The sequence below is a fragment of the Gorilla gorilla genome, chromosome 7 (assembly GCF_029281585.2).
Source record: "Gorilla gorilla gorilla isolate KB3781 chromosome 7, NHGRI_mGorGor1-v2.1_pri, whole genome shotgun sequence".
In the NCBI taxonomy this organism is placed as follows: domain Eukaryota; kingdom Metazoa; phylum Chordata; class Mammalia; order Primates; family Hominidae; genus Gorilla; species Gorilla gorilla.
Window position 1 is genome coordinate 58763305 of NC_073231.2, and position 15981 is coordinate 58779285.

The 15981-nt window shown below is 36.6% G+C and overlaps 1 protein-coding gene across 50 annotated transcripts in view; it reads left to right on the forward strand.

Moving 5' to 3' along the window:
• Positions 1 to 15981, forward strand: part of ASPH (aspartate beta-hydroxylase) — a 223649-nt gene that overhangs the window by 90745 nt on the left and 116923 nt on the right. For 22 of the 50 annotated variants that reach the window (XM_004047076.5, XM_055349294.2, XM_055349317.2 and 19 more), the window contains 2 exons: positions 138 to 182; positions 14820 to 14861. In XM_004047076.5, coding sequence (XP_004047124.5) covers positions 138 to 182; positions 14820 to 14861 — 87 coding nt within the window. Of the gene's footprint in view, positions 1 to 137; positions 183 to 7586; positions 9329 to 14819; positions 14862 to 15981 lie in introns of those variants that run through there. The other 28 variants (XM_063709258.1, XM_063709259.1, XM_063709268.1 and 25 more) reach the window with 3 other exon arrangements.

A 15981-nucleotide genomic window follows, 5' to 3' on the forward strand; every position in this document is an offset into this window, starting at 1 on the left:
TAATGTTTTTATTAAAATTTCAATTGAATTGTTTAAAAAATCTATGAAAAGTATCATCATTACTTAAATCTGGCAACGCATATTTTAAACACTGATCAGCAATATGTAACAGATTATAACTTTATTATTTATTTTAGAAGTAAGCATTTTTCCTGTGGAAGAACAACAGGAAGTACCACCAGGTATGACATTTTGTATGTTGTATTTTCCTCTTTTGTTATCCTTAAAAATCCTGTTAATATTACCAATAGCTTTATAATGAATCTACGAAGGATAAAAATTTTGAGAGAGATTAACTGTACCTTAATTTAGAATTTTTCTGTTTTGATCAGTTCAACCAAAGGAATGGAAAATGCACATCAGATTCAGTGCAGTACATATCTGCTGAGCTAGAATTTGAGGAGCATTAATGATCATATGATTTTGCCATTATAGATGGTGGTAGTAGTGGAAGTTAGAGTTTTTTTGTTTTCCTCTTTGATTGACAGGCTATTTGATGGAGGATGTGGAATCAGAATTGCCTTGGGATGAAAGTTGAATAGTGTATAAATTGTGACATTACTGCTCTTCCTCTCCATTCGCCATCTCTCCTGAGAGCATCTTTAGTGCTTTGTGACAGTCCAGGCTGCCCAGTGCTTGTCAGTGTCCCAGGGTGTTTCCTTTTAGTTCACTGCATTACATACTTTTCCCTGTTTTTTCCTGCTTTCCTCTACCTGAGCCCTCTTGTCACCAGTTAATATAAAGAATGGTAACAGCATTTCCACCAAAGCCTATGCTTTCAAATGCGTTTTAGAGATGGCATAAACTATACCTGCAACCAGAAGTGAGTTTATAAACCTCCTACTCTCATAGTGGGAAAGAATGTTCTATCAAACAGGATTTGGAAAATCCTACCTCTTTCCCAAGTGTATTTCTTCTCATTTCTGCATTTTATTTTTATGTCATATTTATTTGTTCAACCTTTACTTATATTTTCTACATTTTAACATGAATTTTGTAGCAGTGATGTGCATTCCTATTACTGATTTTGGTAGAAATAATTGTGCCTGCCAAAATTTATTAAATACCAAATTTCAATTTTCTTTCTTTAGTGATAAAAAAGGATAAAATAATCAAAGAATATATTTAGTTATATATGGGATGCCTTAGGTTTTGATAGTTGTCCTGCCATGTACATTAATAATAATTATCTGCAGAAACAAATATTTGATTAAGAGAATGGAATTGTTGGTATTATAATATGAATGAGAAAAGCAGTCCATGGAGAAATTGACCTTTTACATGATGACTACTAGGCAGTGTGTATTTGTGTTTAAAATACTTGGACAGGGCAAGGGCAGCTGATATTTATGTCCTTCTGCTGGTTTCCTTTTCATTTTTGAATACTGCTTCACAGAGTACCCTGTTTGTATCAAAGAGGCAGGACCAGTTACAGAATTAGCATTTTGATGACTATTCCATGACTTAACAGAAAATTATTTTATATTCCTAAAAATAATGTTTGTACAAATTAATATATTTCTAGTTATAGTTCATACTTAAAATACTGATCTAATTTTTGTGAAGATATGAAAGATAATATTTTTCAGACCAAAAATTTCTATACTTTTAACATTTTATAACTGAACCCAATAGTTTATTTGGAATGTAAATATGAAACACCAAGTTTCTGAGGTGATGGAATAAGGTGCTTTTTTAGATTTTTAAGAACCAAAGCACATACAAATGAAGATCTGATTAATATGCATAGTTCCCGACCTATAATAAGCTCCTAGTAAGTTTTGGCTATGACTATTGTTTAGTAATTAATTAGCCTGATCTTAGAGGTAGATCAAGATCTACCTCTGTGATGGATGTGAGGGCCATCTGGCTGTGACATCTGTCACCCCATTGATCACCAGGGTTGATTCAACTGATCTGGCTGGCCAGGCAGGTGTCCCCTTCATCCCTCTCCACTCCATGTGCATCCCTCCCAAAGCTGCATGCTCAGTTGAAGAGCATGACCGTCCCCGATACAGGAGGACCAGTCTTCAGTCAAGGGTATATGAGTAGCTCCCCTGCTGGAACCTCCAAACAAGATCAAGAGAAGCTACATTCTGTAAGACCTCATGGAGAAGTTGTAACCTGTAACTTGGTATGATAAAAATTTGAATGATCCACTGCATTGTTGTAGTTTGACCCTACCAGAAGAGGATGTAAGGCTGAGAGTCAGCAATACAGTCATGTGTCACTTAATGACAGGGCTACAGACTGAGAGTGTGTCATTAGGTGACTTTGTCCACGTATGAACATCATAGAGTAGCCTAATACACATCTAGGCTATATGGTACAGCATATTGCTTGTAGACTACAAACCTGTACAGCACGTTACTGTACTGAATACCATAGGCAGTTATAATGCAATGGTATATATTTGTGTATGAAAACATACCTAAACATAGACAAAGTATGGTAAAAATATATGGTATAGAAAATTAAATAAAAAGATATACCTGTATAGGGCACTTCATGAGTAGAGCTTACAGCACTGGAATTTGCTCTGAGTGAATCAGCAAGTGAGTGGTGAGTGAATGTGAAAGCCTAGGACATTACTGTACCCTACTGTAGATTTTATAAACACTGTACACTTGGGCTACAGTAAATTTATTAAAATTTTTCTTTAATAATTAACCTTGGTTTACTGTAATTTTTTTAAATTTGTAAACCTAATTTTTAAAAACTTTTTGATGATTTTGTAATAAAAATTAGTTTAAAACACAAACATATCATATAGCCATACAAAAATATTTTTATATCCTTATTTTATAAGCATTTTTATTTTCAATTTTTTTAACTTTTTAAACTTCGTTGTAAAAAACTAAGACACAGACAGACATATTAGCTTAGGCCTGCAGGATCATCAATATCATTGTCTTCCACCGCCACATCTTGTCCCATTGAAAGGTCTTCATGTGTAATAACAGGCATAGAGTTGTCATCTCCTATGATAACAATGACTTCTGGATACCTCCTGAAGGACCTGCCTGAGGCTGTTTTACAGTAAACTTTTTTTTAACAAGTAAGACTATAGTCTAAAAGAACCGTAAAAGTATAGGAGAGTAAAACCATTAACAGTCCTTTATTATCATTGTCATATATTATGTATTGTGCATAATTGTATGTGGTTTGCTTTAATACAGCTGGCAGTGCAGTAGATTTGTTTACACCAGCATCAACACACACATGAGTAATGTGTTGTGCTGGGACGTTATGAAAGCTAAGATGCATCTAGACAATAGGAATTTTGATTATCAGATGGGACCACCATCATATATTTGATCTATCCAAAACATTGCTACGTGACACGTGACCGTATTTTTAACCATTGCACTTGGTTTTCTTATTTTCTGTAAGTCTTAAGTCTTACTCTTAGTCCTACCACATATTACAATTTTTTTATTATTCACTTGCGCAGTCTTCATAAATCTATATTTGTGGTATTTTTGCACAGTCTAATTTTGCATCTGATTATAGGAACACTAATTATAGGGCCTACCTCCTTGCCATTTTTCAATCTTTAAAATTCTTTTATTCAGTGGAAGACTCAAATTGAGGACTTCTGCAAAGTGCTGAATATTAGTTCACTTTTTCTTTTCCCTTGGAACCTAATTGATGATTGATTTGCCTTCCCTGATTATCCTAAGTTATACAGTCTTAATATAGCTTATTAAAGTTCATAATAATGTAACTATCAATGTGCTAATCCCAAGCGGCATTATCACCATTGCCTCCATCTAAAGTAGGGAACAGTGAATTTCATGTTTATTAAGCATTATGTGGGCGCTCTGCTAAGCACGTTCTGTGGATTGACCTTTAATAGTTCTAAGACCCCAAGAGGTAGATATGCCATTACCTCCATTTTACAGATGAGAACACTGAGGCACAGCAAGGCCAAGTAACCTTCCCCAGGTCACAGAGCTGACAAGTGGTAGAAATCAGATTGATCCTTGCATTCTGGCTCCAGAGTCCACACTGTCAGCTGCCGTTTTTCAAAGGATTTTAAATAAATGAAGACCTGACAGCTGAGAGATTTGAGAGCTGTTTTGGTGTGGTAAAATCAGATGTGTTATATATTCTTCAGCATATTTCTCTCAATATGCATTAGTTCATCACATAGGCCTCAGGAATGTCGAAGGTTGAGTTATGATGTATAGTAGAAAAGTAAGTTGTCCAATAGTTTGCATTCTGCCTTCTTTCTTGCGTATTTATAAATTTGTAAGTGCTGTGCAGGTGGATTCTTGGCATGTATGTGGAAGCTTAAGCTTAAGATTTGATTTTTCTGATATTATAGGCCAATCACTTTGGATATTAGATTTTTAAGATTGATTTTGGAATTTCTCATCCATTAGCAGGTTTTCACCTTTCTCCTTAAACTCATAGTTTTACTTGAAATCATACAGCATATTTGTAGCAATCTGACAGCATAAATATACACAACACAAATGGAATGACTTATGAAGGAATTACTTGTGAAAGCTCATTGGAGTAAAATTTCCTCTCAAACAATACTTTAGGTCATATGACTGAGTCTATTTTTCTGTTATACTCTGCCAGAAAAGAATTTTAAAAGTTAGTTTATGTTTTGTGTAATCATGTTCTTCAGAATGCAGGTATGTGAGCATCATGGTTTCTGGGTAATTCTGCTGCTCCTGTCTTTGAAAATGGAGATACCACTTGCAGCTTATCCCACTGCTGAGTATTCTAGCATTGGTAATGGTTTCACTCCATTGCATCCATCCAGAACTTTCACTCAGGCCTCCCCATTACCCAGCATTTTTTAACATTGATCAATAAGGCCTATAACCAGATTTAGGCTAGCAACACCAGAGGTCTGGGGCAAGGGTGGAAATTGACTTTACATTCTTAGTAGCTAATATTCCATAAGTGCTTTATATATATATTGTTGTTATTGATCATCTATTCAAAAAATATATATTGAGCAACTGCTGTGGTATAGGCTCTGTGCTGGCCAGTGAAGATACATGATTGACAATGTTGTGCTTGCTTGGTTCACAGTCCTGTGGGTACATGGTGGGGTAAAATAAGTACAATTAATTTCTCAGAGCTGTGCACAGCAACACACAGAAGGAGAGATAACTCACCCAGCTTCAGAGGGGTGGGACAGAGAATGAGGTTAGCCTCCCAGATGTCCTTGTGCTAGTTTTAGCTGTTTTGAGGTGTTGATAAAAGCTCCAGGAGCTGGCAGGAGGAGAGCAGAGGAAGCTAGAGCTTACAAAGCACAAAGGCCATGACAGCATGCCAGACAGGGGTGAAAGAGGACAGGGGAAATGTAGGCAAGTGTCTCTTCTCAGAGGATCTTATATACTATGTTTAAAAGTGTTGATCTGCTGGGCACAGTGGTTCACGCCTGTAATGTCAGCACTTTGGGGTGCCAAGGTGGGAGGATTGCTTGAGCTCAGGAGTTTGAGACCAGCCTGGGCAACATAGTGAGACCCCATCTCTAAAAAAAAAAAAAAAAAAAAAAAAAAAAAAGCCGGGCTCGATGTCACGTGCCTGTAGTCCTAGCTACTCAGAAGGCTGAGGTGGAAGAATTCCTTGAGTCCAGGAGGTCAAAGCTGCAGTAGGCTATGATCGCACCACTGCACTCTAGCCTGGGTGACAGATTGAGACCCTGCCTCAAAAAATAAAAGTTTGGATCTTTGCCTAAAAATGACAAGAAGCCACTGAAAAAATTCAAGCAGAGGAGTCACATGATCGAATCTCAATTTGAGAAGTTAGTCCAGCAAGGAGGTAGAGACTAGTAAGAAGCAGCTACCGTAGGCTAAGCCAAAAATGGTGGGAGCTTGGCTGCAGTAGAATGAATGGAAAGGTGCCTGATTTCATGGAAACTGGAGCTGGAAATAATTTGATGGGAGAGGGAGAGGAGTCCAGGTTCCTACATTTCTGGCTTGAGTCCTTGTGAATGAATGGCGGAATGTTAACGGAGATAGAGAAGGCAGGAAGAAATGGAGAGTAGCAGAAGAGATGACGGTCCTGGTTTTGGAGATGCTGGATTTGCACCATAACCACTTCTGAATGGGGTCTTCAGACATTTATTGGAATTGTTCAAAATTGTAGTAGAACTTTTAGTTTATTTTCCTTTTTATAAATACTCATACTTTGAACAACTTTCCATTTTCCCAAGGTACTTCTGAAATGTATCTTCCTCTCAAATCAAAGTCCAGAAAATTGTTGAATGCCAAAAGAATCTAAAACTCATTTAAAAAAACTTTTTCTATTGGGGTATAATTTATACATGTGGAAATGCTCAAATGTTGAATTTTTCCATGCATATATACTCGTACCCGTTACTCAGATCAAGATAAAATGATGTAAAGCTTTTAGCACCCCAGAAATGTCTCCCTCTTCCTACCTCTGAGTCATACCCCAACCAGAGGTAACCACTCTTGTGAACTGCATCATCGTAGATTAGTTTTGTCTGCTCTTGAATTTAAGATCCATAAACACACACATTTGTTTTTGCAACTTGTTTCTGTTCTACATCTTGTCTGTGGTTTCATCCACCTTGTTAAGTGTAGTCATTTGCTCTTATTCATAACTATTTCCTACAGTTTTTAATCCATCCTACTGTTAATGGACACAATGAGTTGTTTTTTCCTCAATTGTTGACTATGAAGAAAGCTGCTATGAATATTTTTATAATGTCTTTTTGGGGAAATAGAAGCATTCATTTATGTTGGGTATGTAAAGGTATATATAGAATGTCTAGTTGTTCCCAAACAATTCCACTTACATAAAAAGTTTTGGTTGCACATGTGTAGATAGATAGATAGAAATTTTTAGGAAAGTAGGAAGGAAGAAAGGAAATATTGGGATCCAGCTTTAAAAATTATAGCAAGATTTTGCAGGGCCTTTCTGTGCACCACCTCCTTTTCTAGTTTAATTGTAACACAAATCCAATGCTGTGATAGTAAAACAAATCAGATACTAAAGTTAAGAATGAAAAAAAAATTGTAAAAAGTTGGATAGGAATGAATTTTACTTCTTTTAAAATATTTATATACTTTTATTGTCAACCATTTATGTTATTTTAATTTTTAAAGCAATATATTTTAATTTTTTTATTTTAATTTTTTTTAATTTAATTTATTTTAATTTACAATTTATTTTAATTTTTAAAGCAATATATTTTAAATGCAGCTTATAGTGTCCAGTTGATCCTTGAAACTGCTTCTTGTATTTATTTTTCAAATACCATACTAGATTTCTGTTTCTTTTTAATAGAGTGAAAATATTGAAGAAAGAAATTTAATGCTGTGTTTCTTAAAAGATTGAGATTATTCAGTTCAGTTTTAATTCTCAAGTGCTCGAAAGAACCTGAGATTTTCATCAGCAGCTTTGCAAGCCATCCCCAGGGGCTTCTTTCGGTAGTTGATTATTCTGTTACCAAGTTGTCCTTAAAAACAAACACCAAAAAAAAAAATTACTTTGTTGGTGGGTTTTTTAAAAAGTAGAATGAAAATGAAGCAGTTTCACAGTCTGTGTCTGGTTGGTCCTTTAATTTAGATTTCCCCTTATTTTTGCAGATACTTAAAGCTTCAAAAAGACTGCCCCTACCACCACAGGAGGACCAGCCTAACCATACGCTCCAAAAGATGGCTGTGATAGATCTTGTGAAGCAATTACTGAGCAGATCAAGATCTTTGGGAAGGAACACTAAAGATGTTTTGAATGAATTATAGTCCACTGGCATTTTAGTGTATTTTTTTTTTCTTTTTAGAAACACACGTTTCTAAAAATGTCATGTTACATTCCTGCATGTCCCTTTTGATAGCATTAGTGGATCCATTGGATTTCTTTTTTCTTTTTGTGAGACAGCTTTTAGTCTTACCTGAATTTATGTGTGTTTTTCCGACAGTGGTTAATAATTATATTGGTGATGTAGCAGCAATTGTGTTGGCAGGGTTTTCATATATTATTAGTAATTAACACTAACTGTTGGACTGACTTGTGTACACTGTGTTAAACATGATTTAAAAGCTATTAAGACTACTTTGTGTTAGCACTCTTAAAAACGCTAACAGAGATCATCATTAGCTGTGAAGATTTGAGTTGTATATACCTGCACTGATATTCTTATCAAAAATTTCTACATTAGCTTTAAGTGTTCAGATTAACACTTTTGAAATTTTTGTAGCTTTTAGCTGATTAATTAGAAAAATTTAATATTTCAATGAAAGTTTTAAATTATCATTTATTTATTTTTTTAAATGAGAGGGGAAAGCTGAAATTCCTTGTTAAGACACAAGGAAAAAGAATGGCCCTACTATTATCATGCAAAAATGCTTTGTTGGCACCTCAGATTAATCATATGATAGCTATAGTCTCTTCAGCATTTGTTTAAATTTTAGAAAACCTGTATAAATTACTGGTGCATAACTTAAAGATTATTCTGCCTTTGGCTAATTGAGTAATTCCCCTCCAGCACTAGAGACCGCTCAGTGCTCTTACTAGATGAACTCAGTAACGCCTGAGCTGGGTTGATTGAGGATGTGTGAAAAGCTCACAGAGCCCGATGCCTGCTGCTATTTCACGGCAATGAGCCTTTTTCTTTCTACACTGAAGATTTTCTTCTTATTTAATGTGGTTTATTTTGGGCTCAGAAATAATTGCTCTGTTGAAAATAATCCTTTGTCAGAAAAGAAGGTAGCTACCACATCATTTTGAAAGGACCATGAGCAACTATAAGCAAAGCCATAGGAAGTGGTTTGATCGATATATTAGGGGTAGCTCTTGATTTTGTTAACATTAAGATAAGGTGACTTTTTCCCCCTGCTTTTAGGATTAAAATCAAAGATATTTCTATATTTTTATCACTATAGATCATAGTTATTATACAATGTAGTGAGTCCTGCATGGGTACTCGATGTGTAATGAAACCTGAAATAATAAGATAATAAGAAAAGCAGTAATTTTCTAAAGCTGTGATGTCGGTGATACAGAGGTGATACTCAAATTATAATAAAACTCTTCATTTTGTGAATTATAGAAGCTACTTTTTATAAAGCCATATTTTTTTGGGAAACTAAGGAGTGACATAGAACTGATGAATGAGTAAAATAAGTTTTGCTGGATTTTTGTAGAACTGTGGACGTTGAGGATTCATTATGCTGTGGTTAACTTTAAATATTTTTTAATTCCAAATATCTGAATTAATGAGCCTTGTCTTTACAAATATGTGCCATTGTGCAACATCAGTGGATTTTCTAAAAATAATGTAAATGTCTTCTATTAAATGTTGAGTGCAATAAAATACAGAAGAATTCTCTATATTGTCATTATTTTTGAAGTATAAGGTATTTTTAATTTGTTACATAATAAAATCAGTTCATTTTATCCTTACTAGTATTTTAGAAGATTATAGCATTTTTGATAACTAAAATCACAAAGGAATACCTTCAGCCAGTTAACGTATTTCTAACAGATAATGCTTATTTTGCATTTACTATCATGCTACATTGCCAGGAAGCAAGATTAAAATTAAATAGCCCCTGCAGCCATCCTTTGTAGATTTTGCCCTGCACCTAGAAGTTTTGATTATTCCCTGGACAGCCTGCTCCACCTTTTTCCCCCAAATTTTTAATTTTTGTGAGTATATAATAGATGTATAAATTTGACTATATGAGATATTTCGATGCAGATATAGAAAATGTACAATAAATTATTGTTGGCTATAGTAACTGTTTTGCTATCAAATACTAGATCTTATTCATTGTATATAACTGTATTTTTGTACCCATTAACCATCTTCACCTCCTGCTCCCCTCTCCCCTCACTACCCTTCCCAGCCTCTGGTAACCATCCTTCTACCCTCTACCCCTGTGAGTTCAATTGTTTTAATTTTTAGCACCCACAAATTAGTGAGAACATGTGATGTTTATCTTTCTGTGCCTGGCTTATTGCACCTAACATAATGACCTCCAGTTCCATCCATGTTGTTTCAAATGGCAGGATCTTATTCTTTTTTATGGCTGAGTAGTACTCCATTATATATGTACCACATTTTCTTCATTCATCTGTTGACAGACCCTTAAGTTGATTCCAAAGCTTAGCTATTGTAAATAGTGCAATAAACATGGGAGTGCGGATATTTCTTCAATATACTAATTTCTTTTCTTTTGGATATATACCTAGCAGTGGGATTGCTAAGAGAAAACAATGGGGGAATTGTCCAGGACTTTGGTCTAGACAATGATTTCTTGAGTAATACCCCAAAAGCACAGGCAACCAAAGCAAAAATGGAAAAATGGGATCACATTAAGTTACAAAGCTTCTGTACAGCAAAGGAAACAACAAAGTAAAGTGATAACCCACAGAATACATCAAAATATTTGCAAACTACCCATCTGTCAAGGGATTAATAACGAGAATATATAAGGAGCTAAGACAACTCCATAGGGAAAAATCTAATAACCTGATTTTTAAAATGGGCAAGAGATCTGAATTCTCAAAAGAAGACATAAAAATGGCAAAACAGGTATACGAAAAGGTGCTCAACATCCTTGATCATCAGAAATGCAAATCAAAACTACATTGAGATATCTCACCTGAGTTAAAATGACTTTTATCAAAAGACGGCAGTAATGAATGGTGGTGAGCATGTGGAGAAAGAGGAACCCTCATGCACTGTTAGTGGGAGTGTAAATTAGTACAACCACTAGGAGGTTCCACAAAAGACTGAAAATAGAACTACTGCCCCACCTTATATATCACTTCATAATGGGAGGATATTAATTTCATCGTGAGTGGATGGAAGGGCAGAAATGGATATGGAAAGTTCTCTTTTCCATTTCCAGTCTTCATTCTCTGGACAGAAAAGGAGAACTAAATAAGGAAGAAGACCCTGGGGTTCTAGAACGGGTTGTTTTTAGCTCCAGCATGTCCAGAAGAAACAAAAATAAACACTAATGGTAAGCAGACCGACTTTTATTGAATGCACCCACTCTGCGGAGTACTGTGTGCTCATGTCAGGGAGCTGAGTTTTCTCAGCAGATAAGTATTACTTCTGCCTGCAAGTGAGCAAAGCCAAGGTCAGAGAGGTGGGGTGCCTGCTGGCCCGAGGTGACACACCAGTATCCAGAGCAACTCTCCGGCAGCTGGTGCAAGGTGGAAGCCATTGGAGGGAGGCCAAAGAGCAGGCAGGAAGATGGTTAGGCATCTAACTAGTAATAGGCGATGGTGATACAGCATGAGCTAAGGAAGTGCTAGTAGAGAAGGAGACTGGAAAGCTGTGACGTGAGGACTGGTCAGTCTGGGTGCTTAGGGAGAGAGCAGTCTCATGTCCTGGTGCAGGGAAAGAACAGATGCCAGTGTGGTAGTGCACTCACATGGATGAACAGGCCTGGGTGGAAATTCACTTTGAATGTACGCTGAGTCCAGCAAGAACTGCTCAGCTGGCAGGTTAGCGCAGTGGCTGGAACACGAGTACAGTATATCTGTTTTTTGTTTATTTTTGAGACGGAGTCTCGGAGTCTCGCTCTGTCACCAGACTGGAGTGCAGTGGTGCGATCTCAGCTCACTGCAAGCTCTGCCTCCTGGATTCAAGCGATTCTCCTGCCTCAGCCTCCCGAGTAGCTGGGACTATAGGCTCGTGCCACCACGCCCAGCTAATTTTTGTATTTTTAGTAGAGACAGGGTTTCACCATGTTGGCCAGGATGGTCTCGATCTCTTGACCTTGTGATCTGCCCGTCTCGGCCTCCCAAACTGCTGGGATTACAGGCATGAGCCACTGTGCCTGGCTGAGTACAGTATATCTGATTCCACCAAAGCGATTTGCTTTAGTGGTTGCACGACAATATTTAAAGATCAATATCCCATTCTTTTTAGTAAGGTGTTTATTGTTCTGACAAAATATTTAAGGAGAAAAAACGTTAAGACAGGTAAAGAGTAGTGTAACATCTTTTTTTTCTGAATACGAATATTTAAACACTAAATATGAGTTACATGTGAGCTTGTACTTTTGTAATTTTCAGGGATGGGCTGAGCATATAGCTCCCTTTAGTTAATGAATTCCCCATTACTGGGATATAGAGTGTGATTAAAGTAGTATTTTATGGAATATAGTCTCTGAAATTGGTTTTGTTTGTTTTGTAATCCTACACAAGATTCCTTAGCCTCTCTATGCCTCAGTTGCCTTATTTGTAAAATTATAACTACCTCCTATGAATGATGAGAAGTTTAAATGGGATAGTCTGTGTTAAGTGCTTAGAACAATGCCTGTATATAATACATGCTCAAGTCATTTTCCTCTTTGGCACAGTGAGGTTCATATGAGGTCTCCCAGAGAAGCATAGGTACAGAGAATAAAGCGAAGTATCACTTCATTATTATCTTTGCAGAGTGCTAGTGGGGTAAGCTGAATCTCACAGAAAGCTCCTTTACCTAAGCTAAATTTAAGCAATAAAACTTGTAGAGCCTAAAACATATTCTCTGTGTATTTTCTTTTCTTTTTTTTTTTTTTGCTCAAGTTGCAGTAATTTATGTACAACAATATAAAACTAATGCAAAGTATTACTATTATCTCTGTATTTTCTCCATATCCGAAATGAGTCTCAGAACTCAGCTTCTTGATGTGAGGTGAAGGACAGAAGAGGACAAGAATGAGAGTAAGAGAGCTTTTGGCCTGGGGCCTGGAATGATCTGGTCCAGGCTTTTTAGGTCAGACTGCCAACCCCCTTTTAGATACAGCATGGGAAGTTGAAGAAAGATGGTGGCCCTTGTTTCTGGGCATATGTCCAACCACACTCACCCTCCACGTTCCTGGGAGGACGTGAGTCTAAAGGACATGAGGAGACCCGGCCAGGGCCCTCCCACATCGGGATCAGCACCTTCCACTTCTATATGGAATGTGACAAGTTCAAACCACTCCTCCTTCCTTATTTCCCTCCCAAGAGTGGGAAGATCTGTGGAGAGCCCTAAACTCTCCTTCATGACCAGCGCCCACCTGTTCTATCTAGTCCAGTTAGAAACTTGCATTTTACGCTTGATTTTTCTAATCACATTAGCCTTATGCAATGACTGGGGGATGTGGAGGGTTGCAGTGTTCCTGCAGGTACTGCTGATCCCACTAGGAAGAGCTCCTTCAGGACTGGAATTTTTTGTGCTTTTCTTCATTGCTGTATCTCCGATGACTACAAATGTGCCAGACATTAGTAGGTGCTCAGTTAATATTTGCTGAACGAATGGTATTGAATAGTCTAGTTCAGCTACCTAACTTTATAATAAGCAGGCTATAGTTAAAAAGATCGGAAATTCTAGAACATTCTACCAAGACCTACATGTCCTTAAAAAAAAAAAAGTCCTGCATTATTCTTGCAGCACTGCACAGGAGGTATGTGCTGTAAACCCTATAAAATCAACTCTTTGCAAAAGTCAAGACTGGCACTTCTCTTTGAAGAAAAGTACACAGTGGTTCAGTGGAAAAAAAGTATGCTTTGGAATTATGTAAACTGCTGGCCTTGATAGCTTTGGGGACTCTAATTTCTCAGCCATCTATTTTCTCCTATGCACAAAGAGGGAGGTAAGACCTTCTCCACAGGGTGTGAGAAGACAAGAGAATTCATAAATGATGTGCTTAGCACTTAGCCTGGCACACTAGATTTCAAAGTTAGTTCCCCTTTCTTCCTCTTATGTAGAGTCTCAAAGGAGCGAGAACACTTGACTTATAAAAATCCCTTCCCTGCATTACTTTTCATCCCTCAGATTTACTTTTCATCTCCCCAAATTGAAATGTTTTATATGAATGAATGTGGGAAACTCCAGACCAACAAATTGAGTGATCCGTGTCAATGTTCACTTGACCACATCCCTGATCTCACCGGCATCCTCTTGCAGCTTCTGTGGGAGAGGACAGAGTCTGGTTTTTTATCAATCTCCCAGACTCTGCCTTGTTCCCACTCCAACCCATGTGCATACGCCCGTATTCCTAGAAATACACAAAGAACAGATAAGTTCCTACTAGGGCTGTAATCAAGTGATTACCTTGAAAATTAACTAGATCCTAATTTACCTTACACAGTAGTCCTGATGTGGAGTTACAGGTGCAGAAATGAGGTTAAAAACACATGGTCAGCTCATATGCTGTTGTTTTCCATGTGAGGGGTGGATGTTCTCTGGCTAGTCTAGGCTCTTGGTGGGTGTCACTGTCCTAGGTAATTCTATTTGTGGGAGAGACACTGACTGTGATTACTTAGTGTGTCTGACACAGGTGGGGTCTTGGGTTCATCTCTGGCTTCTCACCTGGGCTTCAGCACAAGCTCCCCCAATGGATCATCTGTGTATATGTGAAGTTCTTAGAGTAGCAGACTAATATTCCAAGCAGTGTGACGTGCTGCATTCCTTTAAAGCACATGATGTCAATTATCCGAGTAGTTTTCTGGTTTTAAGAGACAATAACAATATTGAACAAGCTTTATTGATGGCTTCTCCCCATCCACATGTCTTTGTACCTTAGAGACACTTGGAGTTGATGTACATCACCCACTCCAACTCTCTTATCTTATAGACAAGGAGTACTTAGCCTGGTGCCTAGTCAGTGCTTGGTGACTTTTAGTATAAGTAATTGAAATATGCCCAAATCTTGATCTTTTCTAATGAACTTCATATGTAATGAATTCAGGATTTAGGAAAATTGAATTGTATGCTCAGATATGTTTTTCTTTGTTTATACTTATTGAATTCACTTAAATATTGTCCTATATTTTGAGATACTGAATGGTGACTTGCATAGTACTTACTATGTTTTGTCTTTAATTTTCAGAAACAAATAGAAAAACAGATGATCCAGAACAAAAAGCAAAAGGTGAGATTGTCAAATAAACAGCCTTTAAAATATACATGGGGAAAAGAATAACATGATTTTATTTTCCATCCAAGAATAACATGATTTTATGTCACTAATTAAAAGAATTTGCTCCTGGGTTTGTTATTTCAATGATTTATCAAAGAACACTTATTAATATTTTACATAAACATTAAGAGCCAAAACACAGAGAGATTGCCCAGCTTCTAATTCTAGTTTTGACATTTGCACTCTTGCGTCCTTGGGAAAAATACTTAACTTTTGTGCCTCAGTTTTCTCTTCTGTAATGTAGGAATAATAAGAGTACCAACTTCTGAAGGCTGTGTTTCCATGATAGTAATAAAATGAAAATATACGTAAAGTGCTTAAAGCAATAGCTAACAGAGAAAGCACTTAGGATATATTAAATATCATTTATTGTTGATATGTCAACAACTGTACTAGGTATAGGAATCCAAAGATTCCTAGAACATGATATCTTTTTCAAGGAACTCTGAATTGTTGGAAAGATATGCAAACAAAGTTATAGCTATGCAGAAAGAATTATTTCTGCCTGCCAGAAGTTTATTACAAAGTTTATTACAAAGAGTTAAAAAATTATATGGATGATCATAGAATAGTGGCTATTTTTAGTATCAGTTGAATGATATGATCTTTAATAATTGAATATTACAATTTCAGGAATGCTTTTAATTTAATTTGTAGTGATGAAAGCAGTATCTACATATGTATCTTGTACATACCGTGCATAAGATCTTACTTAGTGTGCAAATGATACTTGGTGAGCATGTGGAGTTGCTGGCCTCTGGCTGTAATTTCACAGCCCACAAGTTGAGAAGTAGGCCTTTAATTCATGAAAACTTTTCTAACTAGTTGTTTTTAATTTTTGTCAAAGTAGTACAAGGATATAGTTTAAAAAGTTGAGATTTATAATGAATAGCAGCAGTCCTCTTCCCTACTACTTCATATCCCCAAGTCTCACTCCTAACTTTCTTTTAGCTGTTTCTTTCTTTCTTTTTTTTTTTTTTTTTTTTTTTTTTTGAGATGGCATCTCACTGTGTCACCCAGGCTGGAGTGCAGTGGCATGATCTCGGCTCACTGCAACCTCCTCCTCCCTGGT